This window comes from Esox lucius, chromosome 12, assembly GCF_011004845.1.
Source record: "Esox lucius isolate fEsoLuc1 chromosome 12, fEsoLuc1.pri, whole genome shotgun sequence".
NCBI lineage: Eukaryota > Metazoa > Chordata > Actinopteri > Esociformes > Esocidae > Esox > Esox lucius.
The window spans coordinates 16169573-16191374 of NC_047580.1; the positions used below are offsets into that span (position 1 = coordinate 16169573).

Below are 21802 nucleotides of genomic sequence, written 5' to 3' on the forward strand. Positions count from 1 at the left end.
GACTAGCAGCAACTGGAAGTACAGTGGATATAAGAAGTCTACACACCCCTGTTAAAATGCCAGGTTCTTGTGATATAAAAGAATGAGACAAAGATAAATCATGTCAGAATTTTTCCACCTTTAATGTGACCTATAACATGAACAGTTTTTGAGGGGGAAAAATAAAAAACTCACAATAACCTGGTTGCATAAGTGTGCACACCCTTAAACTAATACTTTGTTGAAGCACCTTTTGATTTTATTACAGCACTCAGTCTTTTTTGGTAGGAGCCTATTAGCATGGCACATCTTGACGTGGCAATATTTGCACACTCTTCTTTGCAAAATTGCTCCAAATCTGTCAGATTGCGAGGACATCTCCTGTGCACAGCCCTCTTCAGATCACCCCACATATGTTCAATTGGATTCAGGTATGGGCTCTGGCTGGGCCATTCCAAAACATTAATCTTCTTCTGGTGAAGCCATGCTTTTGTGGATTTAGATGTGTGCTTTGTGTCGTTGTCAGGCTGAAAGGTGAACTTCCTCTTCATCTTCAGCTTTCTATTGGACACCTGAAGGTTATGTGCCAACATTGCCTGGTATTTGGAACTGTTCATAATTCCCTCCACCCTGACCAAGGTTCCAGCTGAAGAAAAACAGCCCCAAAGCATGATGCTGCCACCACCATGCTTGACTGTGGGTATGGTGGTTTTTGGGTGATGTGCAGTGTTGTTTTTGCGCCAAACATACCTTTTGGAATTATGACCAAAATGTTCAACCTTGGTTTCATCAGACCATAACGCATTTTCCCAAAATGCTCTGAGATGCAACTAGGAAAATGAGAACAGCTGAACTTTATTTGAGACTAATCAGAGTCACTTAAAATGATGGCAGGTTTGTAATGACTTTTATTTAACATGAGTTTGAATGTGATTGTTTAATTCTGAACAGTTACATCCCCAGTTATAAGAGGGTGTGCACACTTATGCAACCAGGTTATTGTAAGGTTTTTATTTTTCATTTTTCCCCTCAAAAGATTTCAGTTTGTACACATTCTAGGTCACATTAAATGTGGAAAAAGTTCTGACATGATTTATCGTTTGTTTCATTCTTTTACATCACAAAAACCTGGCATTTGTGTGTAGACTTTTTATATCCACTGTAGCTCTTAGGATTACAGAATGCCTTTGCTGCAGATTACTTTTTTAATGGTGGTAATCACTTGACTTATTATAGAACATACATTTTCCGAAAGGTTTTGATTTCCATTCTTCAATACCAATTAAACCCCAGAGCAATACAGACTGGTTTGTAATACTTTTTTAATATACATTCTTCTTTAGTAATATTTGAAAGTAACAACAATTACCCACAATCCCCTAGAAACACAGCCAAATTGAACTATTAAGTATTTATGACAAAATGCTAATTAATTATTAAAAAATCATACAATGTGATTTTCTGGATTTTTGTGTACCTATGATAAAAATTACAGACCTCTACATGCTTTGTAAGTAGGAAAACCTGCAAAATCGGCAGTGTATCAAATACTTGTTCTCCCCACTGTATCTAGGCCTGTACAATATGCCAAACAGGGTAGTCGGGACACACGTTAAAAAATATGTGCTTATTACAGTGCCACATATGGACCAATCAGTATCATTTGTTGAGGACAAATTACAAATGGCCTGTAGGTATGGCCTGCCAAATTACAAAACAAATTACCATATACAACTTTTAAGGGCAAATATTTTTCCATTACAGTTTCCACAGACAGAACCATGAGTCCTTAAAAGTAAAAGTAAACCAACACAGGACCAAGAACTCCATTGTGTTATGTATTTGTAAAAAAAAGATTTTGCACTAATGGAAAGTCAAACAGACATTTGATAGGGTAAGTAATATTTTCCATATGGCCAGTTTTATAGAGCTTGCACTAAAACAAATATGGTTTTAACATGTAACATCAACAACTTAATTAATTCAAACTCAGTCTCAACAGAAATTATGAACATTTGCATTAAACAACATAAGGAAAAGGAAACAATTGTGAAGAAATCCTCTTTCATTGACTATACACTGTGGTCGCTTCTTTTGCTGTCCCCAGAGTGGTGGTGCAGTCCTCTCAAATGCAACCCTGAAAACTAAGCTAAATATAGCCTCAGAGAGCTGCAACTTACTCATTCAGCCAGACAGGTACAGGAAAAGTCTATAGATTTTCTCGTAAGCCAGGAAACTGCTATTTAACGTTACAATACCCCACACTTTACTTATAACCTATGCATTAATGGCATTTTCAGAAGCCACTACAGGTTTGTGAAAAAAACAAAATTTTCTCAACTCCACTGTGTGACCAATAGTCATTACACAAACAGTACATGTGACTAAAACGAGCTTCTATCTCCAAAAAAAAAAATTCCTATAAGCATGTTTTCACTTTTGGTTTAAATACTGTATATTATAGTACATTTAGCTAAACCAAAACTAGTAAATGTGTAAGGACTTTTGTGGCCTGTAGTGGTAGCTTAACCATTTCTAGTATGTCACTATATCCATCTCTGTTGAGTCCCTCAGGTCTAGAGAGAAGGTGAATGTTACTATGGGGATGTGGAGTGTTCCACTGCTCTGGGGCACAGTATAGTGCCTGTTCCATTGTGACAGGAGAGAGAGCACAAGAGAGAGCAACAGAGCAAAAGATAGAGCATAAGAGAGAGAGAACAGCTGTCTTTACCTTTGGCAGGCAAAGAAGCTCATTAAGTGCGGCCATGTTTATTTTTGTGCCCGATACCTAGCCCTGAGCAAACACTGCTCTATCTCCTCTCTGCAGCCCTTGCAGTCTCAACATTTCCTTTCCTATTGTGAGGCACTGGCGGTTTGGTGCCAACCGCATGTTTCCATGAGAGTTTCTAGCCAAGAAGAGACAAGACCTTTCTAAGAACGGGTGGTAAATTGAGAAATGTGTCGAGGCCATAGACAACCACTGCACAAAACCCAGTTTTACACATTTGAGGACAAACAGAATATTGAAGTAGTCAACATGGAAGACTTATTGGTTACATCCAGATCATCAGGAGATGCACAGGGATCTGACGTTGAATTGAAGTAGTTTCTAAATGTTTAACACCTGCAGATCACAGACATTGGCTTTGTTTTCAGTTAAAGCAACACATTCTAAATTGCACATATACACCCTAGACACTCGTTCACCCATTCATAGCAGTAGAAGAGAACTAACTCAATACTAAAATAGCCTCAATGGCACTGCCACTGCTCTTAGACACCTGAAATACAAAACGCAATTGCTATGTATGTCAAGGCGGGCAATCACTGAAATGCTCCTCAATGTATTGCCTTGCAAAGTAAATGTGAACTGTTGTTTGGGGTTTATATGGAATGCCAGAGTAGATTAAGGTATGCAATATCGATGCTGAAAGGTGTTGAAATGCCCCACGCTTTTTGTTCCCCAAAATGAAAACCACCATGCTATAATTGGAGACCACAGACTAGATTCTGCCAAAACCTGATTAAATTAAGCATTTTGCCATAAAGATCAGTCATTTACTAAATTCGAATGATTAACTAGACTATGACTATAGTCACTCCACACACCATGTTTTATTTAAAGTCATGAAATTTGGTACATATCCCTAAATCACAAGGAATGCATTTGCCTGAGGGACCAATAAGGTCCACAAAGTTGAAGCTGAGCACTACACATATGCTATCAAATGACTGATCTTGGTATGCTTGATATGCCGCATCTATGCAGAAAGGTCTCTCAAAGGTGCTATGACAGTATGCTCTAGTCATGATATTTGTCAATCAATTATAGCTGTACAATCACAGATCAAATGTAAATTCTGATTTGGTAATAGGAGTGTAGAAATATGATTTCTTTCCACCAGCATATTCAAATAAACAGTGTTTAGAGATGTGAGCAGTGATTAAGGATCTTCTATAAAGGTGTCATCATTATCTGTGTCATAAAAGCTTATTTTAACCACATAAAACGTGCATCCAAGCCAATCTCAAATTCTGGCTTAAAAAGCCCCAGAGTTTATAACGATAACTTTTGTAGTTCATTCTCTCATTTTATTAGAATGTTCAGGTTCTTCTCAGCAATACTCTTGATGATGAGAAAAATAGACTTGCTTTATTAAGTGAGCCTCGCTTTGTAGACATGACATTTTTACTTCAAATGGGGGTTTCATGGATCCCTGCAAGTACATTATATTTGGTTCATGTTACGGAGACAGTATGGTGTAGCAAAGACATAGGTCTCATCTGTACCTTAGGCTTGATTATGAAAAGTTTTAACGTATCTGAACCGCCAATGCAGTATTCCTAACACAGTGTCAACACCAAGCTGATGAACTACACTAGTTCAAATGTACAGACTAATAACTATGGACTTCAAATTATTTGACAAAAGCATGATTCCAAGCCCCTTTTTTATAATGCCCATTTATAAGAACTATATTTTCAGTATGTTTTTCTCCAAAATGAGCATACTGCACTTGTTTTGTCTCTTTGCACTGATCGTTCAAGTAGCCGAGTCACAATACATTCCAAAATGAGTCCTTAATATGGAATAATGAGGCTGTCATAGCAAAGCAATCTCTGCTTGTTTGAGTTTGATTCATGTTGTAGATTCAATTAAATCAGCTAAAGTCAACCCGGCCTTGGGCCAAATCGGTAATGGATGACCTCATTCAAGCAATGCCTCTGACATATTGAAACAATAAGAGGAAGGGCCTTGAGCCAGTTGCAAAAGCAAACTTGACTCAAGAATGCACAGTAAACAACAGTACACTACAGTCTTTGTGGTATAATTAATTTGCTGGGCCAGAAGTATCGGTAGTGGATTTAGATTTTGTTACACTTCGTGAAAAATTTAATCACACAGTATAGGCTGAGTCAGTCCTTTCAATTAAATGGCAGAGAACATAATTATTGAATGGTTTTGCACTATGAACAATTTCAATTAGGAATAAACAAAATACTAAATGTGCTACATCATCTTACTGAAAGTATTAACAAACAATTCAACGCTTAATGAAAATGAATACACAAACGTGTAAAAACATAGCAGAAAGCCAACAAGTATATTTCTGTTACTTGACTTATTGTAGGTTTATTTGCTCAAGCAAAACAGATTTGTTCCCATGTCAAAATGCCTGGAATCTAAATCATTAGACAAACACTCCCAAGGCCATGTAAACACATTCAATGCTACTACTGTCTACATGCAGTGTTTCAATGGCAAACATTTAAATGCCAGAGGCAAAACTACCCAGACTTCTGTGCTTCCTCTACCATTCACTTATTAAGTTGGGATGGGCCCATCTCCCTCACACCGTAGTTTTAACTATTGTAGCAAAACAAAGCATAGTCAAAAAGTCAAAAAACTGAGAGATAAGAAATTAGCCTTGAAACAACTGAAGTGGATTACACTGAAATGAACTCAATTATTATTAATCAATCACTGATACTGGAATAAAAGTTACTGAACACCAATTACTGCTAATACGGAAAGAGTTTATCGTAAGCTCTGGGTCAGTTTAACAGACATGAAAACCGGTAAAATACAAACCAAAGGCACACACGATCTTAGTTAAGTTCTGTTCCTTGTGGTTCTAATTCCAGTTCTAATTAAACCTCAGGATAATATGCAATAGATTTGTGTTGGCTTTGTGAGTACTTGTGCACCAGGATCTGAAATTAATTACAGTGTCAACATCACCATGTTGGGTCACACTAAAAGTTAAATTGCACCTATTGCTCTGGGTCACACTAACAATAATTGGCAGAGCTGCATAATCAAAGGTAATTTACTGCAATCCTGCCAGTGACACTTTACCGGGTTACACTGTGAATACCTGCCAACCCTGAATATTCAATTCACCCAGACTCATTCTTCTGTATCTACAGTATACTGCAATAGTCTTTGTGCTAGGGGGCTAGGGTCAGTTGATACTGCCTGGTGTAATTGATCCTGTCTTATCTGGTATCTTATTGGATCTAAAGTATACTTCCCTCTAATTCCTCTGTGTCCTGTTGGATCTTATAAGGATGTGAGCCATAGGACAATACCTCAAGACTTCCTGGCCTGATGACTGCTAACTCTCTCTGTCCAATGTCAACCTGGTAAAAGTCGCTGATCCAGATTCTGTTAATGGACTTTTTAGTGCTGTCAAACGACTAATATAATTGCAAATTATCAGATAAACGTCTGTAGTTAATCATGATTAATCTGAATTTTAGACTGTGTTCAAATATGTCCATGAATGAAAACGAATCAACTCAAACACAAGTCAAGCACCAAAATGTTACCAGTAACACTGCACATGGACTGGAGGTCGTAGGTAGCCCTAGCCCAGAGATGGGAAAAAGGCACCACTGATCTGAATGGCAGCTGGTTTGACATCCACCATTAGGCCCATAAGAAAGGCCCTTAACCCATTAAATCCTGCACTTTAGCTTGACACTGTGGTGGTCCCAACTCTATCTGGGTGGTTTGCTGTCTGAGGGAGTTGAGAACAGAGTAGAAGACATGTCCGTTGTTCGCTGTAATACATGCACAATAGATTGTTGTATCGGTTTTTAAATCACTGAGCATGTTTATTGGCTAAAACACACATCAAACAGCCTGCAAGAAATTATAATTTTAGCATCATGATTATTACATACATTTCAAAGCAACAAAAAGGGAGGGGAAAGGGAGAATGGTGAGAGGAATTAAAAAGGGGAGGAGTATCATTTTTCAGCTAGCCAGGCCAGCATGATCTCTAGAACTGGGTAACCTGAGCCAGAGATTAGACTACATATATTGTTTAATAAAACATGACGACAATCCCTCTGTCAGCTTTGTTCTGTTTCAGTTCGTGTCACATGATCTGTCGGACAACAAATATTTGCTCCTGTTGACTACTAGACGGATATGAGCTCTAGTGCTTCATTGTTATACATGACCAAACAGCACACAGAATATTCAGACAATATTATAGATAGTACAGTTTCTTAAACAGTAGAAAAAAAGGGGTATTAATAGAACAAAGAGGATTTCATATTGTTGAAACATAATGTTGTTTAAATATACTCGAATCTCTGAGAAGTTATGCAAATTGAGAGCAACCAAATTGGCTATTTTAGTTCACAGTATTAGAGATAATATTAAATATGGTCTAGTAAGCTACCCATATACAATATATTTTCAGACCCATTCACTTTCTAGACCTAACTTATATTATATACACTGTTATAGACTTAATGTATAATTGATTAAATATGTTAAGTCATGAAAACCAAGGAAATCTTAAATCTGGTAAACATTGCTAAAGCACTGAAAGTTCATAGGAGCACAGTGACCTCAATCATTATGAAATGGAAGATGTTTGAAACCAGCAAAACTCTCTCTTCCTAAAACTGGCGGTTAAAAAGGCATATGACAGGACATAGAGCATAACCAAAAAAAGTATCTGGCCTGATGAAACCAAAACTGTAATATTAGGCCTTAGTGCCAAGCCTTATGTCTGGCAAAGACAAGGTACCACTTATCCCCTGGCTAATACAAAAGCTATGGTGAAGCATGCTAGTGAAAGCATCAAGCTATGGGGATGCTTCTGAGTGGCAGGGACTGGGAGATTGGTCAAGTTTATGGGAAGGATGAACTCAGAACAATGCAAGTCCTGGAAGAAAATCCAGGGCACAAATGACCTAAGAATTGGGTGAAAATTCATCGTTCAGCACACATTGTCACCAAGCACACAGCTTGTTCACCAACTCTCCCTACACCAACTGATAGCACTTCAGAGGACCTACTAGGATGAATTGGAGAAACTACCCAAATCCAGATGTGCAAAGCTAACAGGAATAACTAAGAAGACTTAAAGCTATCATCACTACCAAAGGCACTTCTAGAAAGTACTGAATAAAGGGTCTGAATACTTATTTAATCAATTATAAGTAAAGTGTATAACACAAAAATAATGATATGAAGCAGAGTAAGGTAAGGGGTCTGAATACTTTCCGAATACACCAAAGCTCTGCCCTAGCCAAGGTCACAAATACAAAAAGGGTTTATTATCTAGAGAGCTAGAAATGACTGTAGAGGTTCATGTACTGTATGAGCGCTCTCAACTCTCATCGACTCAGTCTAAACCAATGACTGTACCTCCAACAATAAAAATGTAATAAAAAAAACAGCAATTTATTCTAATTGAGTCTTTTGCATTAATTGTACAATTCACCCTTACCTCCTTCACCACTGTCAGGTCATGGATATGCATCTGTACGCTAAGGGGATTAACAGCAAAGCAATGGAAAATCTGCAGAAATCATCAACTGCGAACTGCACTACATTAAGGTCAAACATATCTCCTGGACAAACAAGTGTGCTGTCAAGATTTCCTCCTCACCCCGATTACCCCCGGACCCAGAATTTCTTATTGGGCGGGTGAAGGGCAAAACAGGTCAATAATGACCAAAATATTCTGCCACTTGAACTATATCCACACATTTTATATTTGTTTTATTGAGATTGTTTGTGAATTAATATTTAATGATGTACTTATTTTTGTCGATCCGCATTCTGTGCATCATCTCAGCAGACCAGGAAAATTCACTGGAAGCATAAAACTATGCGGCTTCAACCAAATGCAACACTTTTGTTTGCGGTTAAGCATGTCTCATTGATCACAGCAAGTTGTTAATCTGCAGCAAACCTTTTGAAAACATTGGCTGGGTTTAGCCAAAACATGGTTAAAGGGGCAGTATGCATAATATTCAATAACATATTTTCCATCACGATAGAATGCCAGTTTAAAAAAGATTCACCAGAAATAGTTTTTACAAAAGCATATCATAAAATGTAGAATTACAGATTTGACATGTCTGTGCTACAGTAGGAACTATCCCCAAACTTAATCAATGCCTAATAGGAAACCCAGGGGCCTACTCCACAACAGGCACAGGTACAGCATTTCTTTATTTTCTGCAGGTAGAATTAGAGTGCAGTGGAATTGCCCAATGGGAGGCTCATTCTGACTGACGCACTATTACTGGAACAGGTCAACTGGCCTTGATTATTCCAACAGCCGTTCGAAAGGAACTGGCTACTCTTTCGACTTCAATTTTAAGGGCTTTATTGGCATGGGAAACATTTGTTTCAAAAATAAGAAAAAATATAATAAGAAAACAAAAATATCTAACTAAACATTATACATCTTTTGAAAGATGGTGGCATTTCAAATGTCATATAATAAGTTATGTACAGAAATGCTATTAAACTTTGGTTCTGAATAGCACCAAAACATCTGGTTTTCACCCACTTCAATATAATTAACTATTAAGTAGATGCATAAACCAGAGCTGTTCTGGCCCTCCAGGACCAAAGCACAAGAAAAGTACATTTTGGAATGACACAGTGAATGTTAAGACCTAACATCAGTTGAGATATTGTTGCATGACCAGTAAACAGCAGTTAATATTAATAACCCACAAATGTCATTGAGTTAAAGTAGCTCTGCATGGAAAAATGGAATAACATTTTCCACATTGATGTGGGAGACTGATAAACCACTAACTGACACAAACTCTTGCTGAGTGTAGGGGGGCAAAGAATTTTTCACAAAGAGGCATTGGGTTTTTGCCAGACCAAGGAAGCAGAGCCGGCCAAAAAGAGCTAATGTCTCTAACTGAGTGAGCGACTACCCCTTGTTAAATAGCGTGGTGGTTAGAGACTTGACTGAAAAGTCAGTTATCGTCACCTATATTGATTGTTATTTTATCAATGTCATTCATGATTGAAAGAAGAACAAACGTTGTTGGATACAACCATCAGTAGCTACATTATAGTAAGCCTAAAATAAAACTCTTTACGATTATATTGCAACTATTTCTGGTGGATTTTTGAAGTACGTATCCGTTGCCTTGACATGAAATGAAATAGCTTTGGCAGTGTAAAGTTCATCTTCAGTCTCACTAGCAATTGCTCAATTTTTATGACTATTCCAAGTAGTAAGTTAGTAAGTAAGTAGATACTCGTAAGCCTATTACTGGCTAATAAGTTGTTCAGATTTATCTGTTTTTGTTTCACTCTTAATAGCACACTTTCTAATCGAAAAAATACAACAGTTGATGTTATAAGTCAACAACATTACCTTAACTACATCAACAGCAGACAACTGTTGAAGTCCGAGAGAAACGAAATTGTAAACGTACTGTTTACAATTTCTTACAGTAAGTCTTCACATGCACCAAATGTATTTCGGTGAAATGTGATTGGAGATTTTGCTTAATTTACCACCAGCAGATTGATGATCATGATATCATTCTTCTAGGTAGGTTACTGTATGTACAGGCTACTTTTAAGTTAACATTTAATTGAGGGTGTAAAAGATATAAGGGGGTCCAATATAAGGATATAACTTCCATCTCCATGATGTCACATCCTTTCAAATGGCAATAATTAGTTGATTTAATACAAAATAGTGACTAAATGTTGGTTGCAACAAATGATAATAATGAAATATTTTCCTAGACAAAAATATAAAATTATTCAAAACTTTTCTGCATAAAATATCTTGCCAATATAGCAGTTTAGTGAAATAGACACCTGCAAAATCATACCAGTATAAGCGTTTGACAATTTTATTGGAATTGAAGATATTTTACTAACATTTATAAACACTATATATATCTTCAAACAGTTGCACCCAAATACTTTATTTCATGAAGTGCAAAAGTAGAACATAACATGTATATACATTTGTTGAAAATATTTATTTTGGACACCAAAAGGTGCATGTCACATTATTGCCCCCTAATATATATTTACAATATTTTATTCAATCCACCTATATTCCTTCAGTTTTGAGTCAAATTCACTAATAATTAACCAAAACGGTAGATAGTTTGATGGCATGACATTTTTAGTGCACCACATCCAAATGCACCTCCTGTGGCAAGTCAGTTCTATATCCCTCAGCTGCAAAAAATATGGGCTGTATCTCACTACATTTTGAAGGAAAATACAAATCATGTTCAGATCTCTCACTCTTTTCTCCCTACTCATCTGTTTCTCAAATGTCACCCTATTCCTTACATAATGCCCCATTATGGACCATGGACAAACAGCACCCCACTACATAGGGAAATGTGCCATTTGGGATGCATACACTGTTTTGTGCTGTGCAACACCGATTATTTCAACCTATTCAACACCCCATACAATATCGCTTGACATTACCTAATAGCTACATTACTTTGATGGCCTAGAATAGTGGTTTTATTTCATGGATTCCCTTAAAGGACTGACATCAAATGGGACTGACAATAATTGCAAATGCTTCTGATCAACTAGTTTTGCATTGGTGTATTGCATATATATGATGGACTTGTACAGTCTACAGTAAAAAGTGTATGTATACAGTTATAAAATAAACAGCTCATTACATGGCCCGAGGATCTGAAAATATAGGACCGGGAGTAGCCACAGATGCCAGGCCGCTCCAGTTGAAGCAGTCAACATCATAGAACAGGCCACTTGCTTTGTTTGAATGATAGGTAACAACTAATACCAACATTGATGATAAAAAATGAACTATGTGGAATGCAGATGGAAAAAACATGGAAAAATGGCAGAAGCTACAGGGAACATTTTCCTTTCTTGTAATTAGCAGACTATTATCCAGAGTGATTTACAGTTATGTGTTACAACCACTCAACTCAGAACACCTTAGTTTGCAAAATCAGTGCTAGAAGCATTGGGGAGGGGGCCCCAGTTTTCTGAGGATGGGCAGTGACTCCCTGACTACTGTAGGTTTCAGGAACAATCATAAGAGAAGAGTATTGGCTGGCCAGGCCAGGAGCTATCCTTCCATAGGGGTGGGACGGAAAGACCAGAGGCGACAGAACAAAGAATTGGCTAGTGATGTAGGGTTCGATCATTTCCTGAAGGTATGGAGGGGATATTCCCCTTGCTCTATAGGCAAGCAGAATGGTTTTGTAGTGGATGCAAGCTTCAACTGGAAACTATTGGATTGAGTAGAGGAGAGGGGTGGCATGGGAGAACTTGGCATGATTGAACATCAGGTGGGGCACTGCATTCCTGATAACAACAGCAAGTTAACCTAAAACATTTTATTGTTTTCTACACTGCTCTGTTTTAGTTTGGTGTTTTGAAGGAAAAAAAAAAAAATCACACATCTCGAAATGCTTGGTTGGTTTGTGCATTAACATAACGCACCGATCAATCAGCGAAACAATTGTTGACAGCTGACAGTTCATGTTTTTTTTTTATTATTGTTAACCAAACGGGCCTGCACGACTGTTGTCCTGCACCCACATCATTAAACAATACTGTATTGGTTCAGGTTCAACTTTGTTTTCCCCATTAGTTCCTAATTCTTTAGGTTACTAATAAACCAATATAGATATGTATTGGCCTGTGATCTGCCAATATAGCAGAAAAATGATTGGCAATCGGAATCGGACAGAAAAAGAATGGTTCCTCCCGAGTTGGCATTGCCAATCTGGTGGGATACTTGTGCATGTGGTCTTTCTTTACAGTCTGGCAGCCCATGTTACTGAAGGATCGTGCCATGACAGCCAAAGTTGGTAAATCCTATAACTTCAAGCAAAATGCATCCCCACACAACTTCGATTTATTGAAATAATGATGCTGTCTATGCACTTCAAGCTCTACATCTGCTATTTTTAAAACTGCTTGGTATAAGATCCTTTGCAATGTCTTACTGTTCCATATTCCAGCTTGTTTTGCTCTATAGTGTATTGTACAGTCATTAAGCACCCTGTGCAATTTTGGATGAATTCCAACATTATGATTTTGGCATATTTAAGTAGCAAATTAACAAGGAAGTAAACACGCTGACTGTACTAATTAATTGGAGTTCAGTGTGTTTTCTATATTATTTATGAAAACACATTTCAGCTTTGTATTCTGAGAACAATGTAAAAACAGCTACTGCCATATGCACATCATCAATCTTTTTGTTCTTCTATTTTTGTTTTATAATTGCTATGTCAAGTTATTATAAAGATAGCATTATGCTCGTAAAGGAAAAAATGTAACCTGAATCTATAGATATACAATATTTTTGTCTTAGGGTAGTCTAAGACAAAAAAGCTGATAACACACTGTATGACAATACTAGTCCACACATGAGAACAGCTTTATCACACATCTAGAAGTGGCAGAACATTAAGAAAAATATAATAATTATAAACAGTTCAATGTGTTCTATGTTTACAGATAACTTATGAGGCAAGTAAATTATCTTGGCAAAAAATTTGTTTTTTTTTCATATTTCCACAGTAGCACAAAGATTCCAGTACTTTTGATATTACGATTGAAATTTCTTCTTGCTGCAGAAGCGCCACACAGTAATACAGAGATGTGTAAGTTATTCAGGAACATGTGTTGGTTGAGGAACTCAATCTCTTTGTACAGTAGCTCAACCCTTTACCAATTTCATAGTTTCTGTCCTTCTGTGATAATTTCACATTCATTTGTACTACAAAATACACTAAAATTAACATGCTAAAATGCATAAAATTAACATGCTGAAATACAGCCATACTTTGGTTATAAAAAGCTTAACTATACCAGCAACATTTCATTGTGTTTTCCAATTAAGCTTCAGTGAGAGGCATGACACTCCTTAATTCTGGAGCTATAAGGAGAAATGTTTCCTGCAGCTCAGATACAGATGTAATTGTTCATTGTAAACTACTGTAGCAATACACATCATTCGTTTCTAGCCCACCTTATAGTTGCAGGGTGCTCGTTAGCTTGCAAAACAAGTTAGCATTTAAATAGTTTACAGTAACGTCACATTGGACAGACTACTAAAACAGCAAAATAAAGTGACAGATGTCAAATACATTACCTGGACATTCAATAAGGTAGCTGTATATAGCCTATCCGGATATGACACTTCCGGCTGGGCTTGGTCATTCGTCCACTTTGATGGAGTCAGACTGAATGAACACTCAACTCCTAACTGCTAAAAAGTTCTTATTTTATAAGACTTATTTTCAAAGACGTTTTTTGGGGAAATCTATAGCTGCTTTCATCCATCTGTGACGGTGGGAGTATAGCCAGCGTTGCCAGATGGGACCCTTTCCCGGTTCGTTTGGCTATTTTGCATGACAGTGTGACGTTTTTATGTGGAATCTGCGGGTGATTGGGCCTATACTGCCGGTGAATCTGGCAACCTGGGGTATAAATTCGGATTTTGTCGACTCGTTTCCTAAGGATCTGAACAGTGGAAAATTAAGTAACAAAACACAAAAATGGAAGGTAGGTATGTCTGCCACTCAGAGGAAAGAAAAGCAATAAATTATAAACATTAAATATAATGATTCGTGACCTTGAGAAACGTCTTTATTAAAGTTGTTGAGCAGCAAGAGGAAATGGATAGATCTGACTTTACAAAAAGAGGAGCAGTGTCGCGGTTTACAGCGAAAGGTGATTACAGTTATGATCCTGGTCCAAAAGCAGCTAGCAGCGAAGTTTTGTAACTGCAGAACGTTTTATTGTTGCCTAATAACAAGCTTCTGTTCATCGTGGTACGTAGAATAAATTAGAGTACAGACGGGTCGCGAGCGCAAAGACCTCAACGGTGTCTGTGCTCAATGAGCTGATATATAACCCAGAACATACTCAGTGTGTCCTACCAAGTAAGTAAATTGCTTGGCTTGCATTTTTTTCAAGACTCTCTATCTGGGTCATCTCGTGAGTATTTACTTTTGGTTGCACACAATTTGAGCTAGCTTGTGTGCATGTATCAGCTAGCTTGATATTAGTAGCCATTTCAAGTAGAATGTATAAATGTATGAATCCATTCAGTACAATATAGGCAGTAGTTGAACTGTTATATTAATACATTGAGGACAATTTAGTTAGCATTACCCAAGTTGAAAGCGAACTAATCTAAATTATATTTGTATTACAAATAGTCAAACACACAGCGCTTGACCTCGGATAAAACAAGTGTAGGAACGGTACAAATCGCACATTGGACTATGTTAATGAAAATGTATGTGCATGCCCTAAAAAAAGGAACCGGAATGCTGTTTGCCCAAAATTAGAAGGCCCAAGTCAACCACTGCTTAATCATGATAAATACTTTTTACTTCGAATTCTTCGAAGTTCCTAGCAAGGTGTAAATATAGCAAAATAAACAAATAAGAACGTTTGCAGTAGTGGCGCGCCTGATGTGAATTGACCACTTAAAAATGACGCCGTTGACGTTGGCCTGTAGTGTGATTTGGGCTTAAGACGTTAACTGAATGTTTGATCATGTGACTAAGCGTGGCGCCAGCAGCTCCAGCATACAACTCCGAAATACCCTGTGCGAAGCAGACATCCCCGGGCCGGTTTGGAAAAAAAAAAAAAGAAAAAGCGATGGTGCAACTGAGGCCAGCAAGGCCACAGAAGTCTAGATATTTGAAATAGTGTTTCAACGTTTAATATGCAATGGACAACATATTTATATACATACATTTTAATGTGCATTAGGAAATATGGTTGGAAATTACAAAATCCGACTCAAAATACTTTACACACGCTTGAGTGGTTTTTCCTTTGGTTGATCAGAGTTGATGCAACAAATAAGCGACTGAAACGCGTTTGTCTATTAAATAATAATTTAGCAAAATTTGACTACTGTGGTGCATTGCAAAACAGTTCTTAACTAGATTTAAACATACTGAAATTTATAAGCAAACAAGTTTCAGTAAATGATCTGCGCCTATAACTTGAGCAGTCAAACTCTCTGGCATCCTATGAAAACTGACTTAATTTGCAAGGTATGCTTTTGATGAGATGTTTCTAATATTGGCTTCAAAATCCCTTATTCAGATTGGAAACATGATTTTGGATTTTGGAATAAAAATATTGTGCAAAAAGATTGTTGTCTATAAAAAGAATTGCGATCAGACTCAAATTATTTCAATCAGGCAAGTATGCAATAATTGCAACAACTCTAGGTGTAGCCTTTATGCTCAGTTTGCAAAGACGGTGAAGAGTTCATTTTGCTGACTAATTTAAATAAAAAACATTTGTTTAATCACAGAATTTGTGTTGTATTGCTGTTTAAATGTAGGCTATTATATGGCTATTTAACACAAATGTCCAGTAGCTGTTCTAATATGGCCGGAATTCTCTAATTTAACGGCCATATTGGCCATCAAAAATAAAAGTCTAGCATAAACTCTGAAACACAGGTATGCTGTTTTCAGTGCTCACCATAGTTAATGGATGTGACAGATCAAAGACTTTGTTGTCTACTTTAGAACAGTCCAACATATTTTCTTAACCATTAATGGGTACTTTTGGGTGTGCATTTAGGGTTGTTTTTCTGCTGGAAGACCCACATCCTTCAATGGAGACTGAGTGTTTGGATACGGGACTAAACAACAGACTGATAATTTAGCAATTTCTTTATTTCTTGCACATGCTCAAGCCTCCCATCACTAGAACCAGAAAAAGTACTGTATAGTTTACACACTTGGTAGAGCATGATGTTTACAGCACCAGGGTTCTTGGTTTGATTTCCACAAAAAAGTATGAAAATGCACACACTTACTATAGACAACTATTCAATTACAACTATACACATACTAATGAGCAACAAAACTAAATCTACATTGTTACAATAATGTGAAAAGTACACCCCAAGGAAAGTTGTCTTTTACATACTTCGACAGATAGATATTTAAGTCCAACCACATTCATTGGTAACCAAATCACAAATAAGCCATTTATGCAATGAAAGTGAAATGCAATTGAGTGAAATAGTATAAGTCATAACCCCCATAAAACCTAGTGGCAAACCTTGAAAAGCCTTTATTTGTGTTATTAAATCATACATTTCTTCCTTAGAGGATTTTTAAATCAATGTCAATAAGGTCTGGGTTTTGTGTAGGCTTTCACCACCTCAGAGTTTTGATAACTGTGAAAATATCTACAGGACAAGGACTTTTATCAATATATTTGCCAACATTTAGCTAATAAATGTAACTAATTTATTTGTAGAATAAACTGATTACAATATTTTGACCTACATTACCTTGTCCTAAAAAGATGTACATGGTTATCAAAACACCAAACTGGGCATGCCTAAATGGAAGACAGACCTTATTTCCCTTATGTGATATAATATAGTACACGCCTAGCTTAACCATTCACATAACAAGGCTAAAATTACAATCAGGTGCTTGAAAATTGGTGCAAATAATTACAAAATGGTTAGAGAGTAACTCGGGAGGTTCCAGCCTTTCATAAAGATTAGAATACCTCTGAGAGGAAATACCATTTTCTTGCAATTTGTTGGACATAATTACAATCGCTGACAGATTTACGAATTCAGAAAATTCCAAACCATTGGCAACCTACATAGAACAGGTCATCCTACCAAATTTCAGGCCAAGAGCTGATTGAAAGATGCTCAGCGATGTCTCCAAGAACTAGTCTTTTTGACAGTTGACTCATGCATCAAGAGATCTACAGGCCTCTCCTTTCATAATCAGCATCAAAGTGCATGAGTAAAGTCTCCAATAGACTTGACAAACACGGCCTACATGGAGGTCAGGGAGGAGGAAGACTGTTCTCAAAAACGAATATCAAGATAAGACTGACATTGGAACAGAAGAACCTTATACCAACCGCAAAGCATGGAGGCATTATGGTTTGTGGTTAATTTGCTGCCTAACGGTCAGGCCAACTTGCCATCATTGAGTCAACAATGAATTGCATATTGTACCAAAGTATTCTTGTAAGGCAAACTGTCAAAAAGCCGAAGCTGAACTGAACATGGATCTTGCAACAGTACAATAATCCAAAACACACAAGCAAAGCTACAACAGAATGGCTAAAAAATAAGAAATGGAGGATTATGGATGGGCCAAGTCAGACCCCACATCTCAATCCTATTGAAGCCCTCGAACATGACCCAGTTGAAGCCGAACTGTAAAGCAGAGCTTGCAAACATTCCTCTCAGTCAACGTAAGTGGCCAATAGACAAGAAACGTCACAAGAAACAGCTACATGAGGTAATTTCAGCCAAAGAGAGAAACACTAGCTACTGAAGCCACACTAAGAAATTTACAGAGATGTATGGTTTGTTGTAGCTTTACAATCAATAGTCATACATAAGGTAAACATGGTGTAAAACTAGTGTCAGTCTGTTGTGGAACTGCCCATAGCTCTTATCTTGTGTTCAGTTAAACCTTGCCTGATATCAAAGCAGATATCAGGCAGAAACCTAGGATATGAAAACTGCTCACATTCGTTTTGAGAATGCATACAGCTCTGTTTCCAGTAAAAAGAAATGGTACAAGAATGTACAACAAAACATTTAAACTACATAGTATGCTAATACTTAGTTTTTAGGTTGAATATTTTCACAAAAACATATGTTTGTTGAGTTTTGTTCAGAAGTACAGGTCACAGATTTAACACAACCAATCCTAAAATCTCATCACAACTAACCAAAACCAAGTTAAGAGACATAATGTCCAATCATTAATAGAATGTGTTGAATTGTTTGTGTTTTTATAGACGCTAACCATGGAATGACTTTTCCATAAAGACACAATATAGCCAATATCGGAAGAGGCTGATGCAACATTTACTAATGGGACTGCTTGTCAGCGGTGTGAGAATATTTCATTTAATGGATATGATGACTCAATCAAGACCTTGGACTGATTACATTTCTTCATCCAGTCATTTGCAGGAATACTGCTGAGATTCAATGGGCCATTTTAGGGTCACATATAATCCAAGCTGACAAATAAATACTTTATTTTGGAATCATATGTAGCTATTGTTTCCATCAACCATGTTAGAAAGTAATAGTCAACCACTACATCACTGTGGAGGTGATGAAAATCAGACAAATGATATCTTTGCCCAGCATTATCACCCTCTAAGACCAAACATAAACTGTTAATTGTATTATTTAATTGGAAGATATAGTAGGTTGGTAGTGTGAATATAAAAAGAGGTATAGGTCAGTGGTTTGATGCTGGCAGAACTATATGCAAAAATCATCAACTATAAATAACTATCAAGGCTATCTAGTACTAAATTTGAAACTGCTATTTATTATTTTTGCCAAAATATGCAAATTCATGAGCTGCCACCTGCACATGACTGTGATTGAGTAATTAAAAGGTCTGTTTGTAAACTTAACAGGTGGGCTTCTACAGATGTGGATCGAAAAAAAAAAGAATTTTCATCTCAACACCTCAAAAAATAAAATAAATAAATTCGGGAAAGCTTGAAAAACAGCAGTATACAAACTACTCCACAAACGGAATGAAAACATCCCAGGACTAAATAAAGTTATACAATGTATGGAAAAGCGTAAGTGCACTAATATACAAAACAATGCATTAAGTCAACTGCAAGATTGTTAATCAAATAGCCTGGACTGGTTCATGTTAGGTTAACAATAATCATGAATACTCGGCCTACTGTTACAGCTCCCAACTGCGTTACAGTATAGCCTAAAGCAAAATAGTAGTATTTTCTAACCGAGACTAGTTGTATTATATGCCCAATCTGTTGGCTGAATAAGAGATGTACAACAGATGTACAAGAGCAGACGTAGTTTAGTATGTGTTGTGGGTTGTCAGGGAACCCACGTCTGAGAAAGTGTTATTTTTGTAGATAAAAACAGTTTCAATTAGCACTAAATTAAATCCACGTGCATTGCGGAAACGTTGCAGACATGAACAAGAAACATATTCAAGTGAGAAAAAGTGTAGACTTCAGTCTCTACGCACTACAACGCACGATGAGGACTGCGCGCTTTGTATTTACCTTGTTCGCGTGGTAATATTCCAACGAGCTAAGACAACTTGGATCAGAACCCACACTTGACGGGTGCGCTGGATAAAATCTCACGTCCATATCAGGGTCTGCAAGTCTGACTGCATGAAATCAGTTTCAGTGTCTTTCACTCACTCTATTGTTTAGCCTAACAAAAAGAAAGAAGAGAAAGAAGAGGGGGTAGAGTTTTTCAGTGCACTCTTCCCTCACATCCGTTCGCGGTAGAACTTCTGCACCAACAATCGTCCCGGTGATGCACTGTCCTGTTTTTCGCTAGTCTACGCGTCCACTTTGGAAAACTATCACTAAACCGAAGAGCAAATATAACTCCAAATATGCAGATTGGTTATATCATTTCGTATTCCAGTTCAAATGCAATACAAATATCCACCTTATTTCACAAAACAAAAAACATAAGAGCCCATGAACTACAGTGCTTATTTTTCCACCGCTGTTATCATACTCCATTGGCTTTAGAGATGCATATTCATGCATGGGTTCCAGGACAGAGAAGTGGTTTTACTGTTCTTCCCTATGCCATGCGACCTCTGCCGATAATAAACGAGAAAGAGGAATAGAGGGAGAAGGGGGAGGGGATATTGGTGGCTGCCTTGGCAACCGCTCTCAATTTTGCAACTGCGCGATTCTGATTAGCTGAAAATGTAGTAGTGTGCACGGCTGTGCATTATAAAGCATTGACTGCTTCTATATTGCTTGCCAAAGGTTCCAGTTGGTTTTAGGTTGCCAAAGGACCTAGTCTGCAAACAATGCAGTGTTTCTTCATGATTTCTCTTTCCATTCATGTAAACTACACAGGCACACACACCCACCCCCACACACACACACCTTGTATAAAGCATCTCATTATTCAATACCAAGAACCTATAGCATTTTAGAATTCTAAAATTTCAAGCAGACCCACACATAAACCTATACTTCCAAAGGCACAAAATATTTGTAAAGAAACCTGCAGTAATATATTGGTTTACCGTGGCATTAATGTTAGAGCAAAAAGATGGGTGAGATATTGACATTGTTTCAAAACATCAAATGTAATTATTTCAGAAAAGGCTGTGTGTTATAAAAGCATAAGCTAATACAAATGGACATCATTATGCTTCATCAAAGCCATTTTTGTATAATGTTTTTGCTAATTCAGTCACCATCTAAACAGATGATGTCATAGCATAGCAATTAGCACCAATTATCAAAACAATATCAGAGCCATTGGTTTAATGACTTGTATTTCTTAAGATAAATACCATAGAGATTATTCAGTGTTGTCACTGATTACTGCCATGAACTGTGATACATACACTGCAAAATATTCACAGTATGATGTTATATGGACATGTGGGCAAATGTATAGGGAATGGGTCAGAGATAGCTTACTTTGACAGCTCACTGAATGATGGATAGTGCTCCCTTGCTTTGTGATGTGCATGCACATTGGATGTTGAAATGGCTTATCCATGGAAGCATTAATTTTTTTTCAATCATGTCAAGGCAAAGTACAGAATAATCTTCAGTGCAGTGCTGTTTTATCATCATACTACTAGTCTGAAACATATGCCTACTAGTCTGAAACATATGCCTACTAGTCTGAAACATATGCCTACTAGTCTGAAACATATGCCTACTAGTCTGAAACATATGCCATACACAAAATGGCTTCTATGTTTGTTTAAATTAAGTCAATATGTCAAGTGCCCAATTTGCCTCATGCTGTACACGGTTGTTTGGAGTCTTCAAAAATAGAGGACACATTTCCTTCATAGAAAACTCGCACAAACCCTTGAATTTACTAACAGGAAAAACAGATGGTATGGCTCAGAATGGTTTTGTTTGTTGTTGTAGCAGGTTAGTAGGATGTAATAATGTTGAATTGATTGGAAAGGCCTACAACAATGTATTTTATTTCTGAACAATGTTGCCATATAGAGTAACCAATAACCCAAC

At 37.1% G+C, this 21802-nt stretch overlaps 1 protein-coding gene across 1 annotated transcript in view; it reads right to left on the reverse strand.

Moving 5' to 3' along the window:
* The window catches only part of LOC105013801 (TOX high mobility group box family member 2), a 107575-nt gene extending 87185 nt beyond the window's left edge, over positions 1-20390 (reverse strand). Inside the window, exon 1 of the mRNA XM_010875586.3 lies at positions 19835-20390. Coding sequence (XP_010873888.1) covers positions 19835-19924 — 90 coding nt within the window. The 5' untranslated portion in view covers positions 19925-20390. The remainder of the gene's footprint in view (positions 1-19834) is intronic.
* Positions 20391-21802: the final 1412 nt, after the last annotated feature.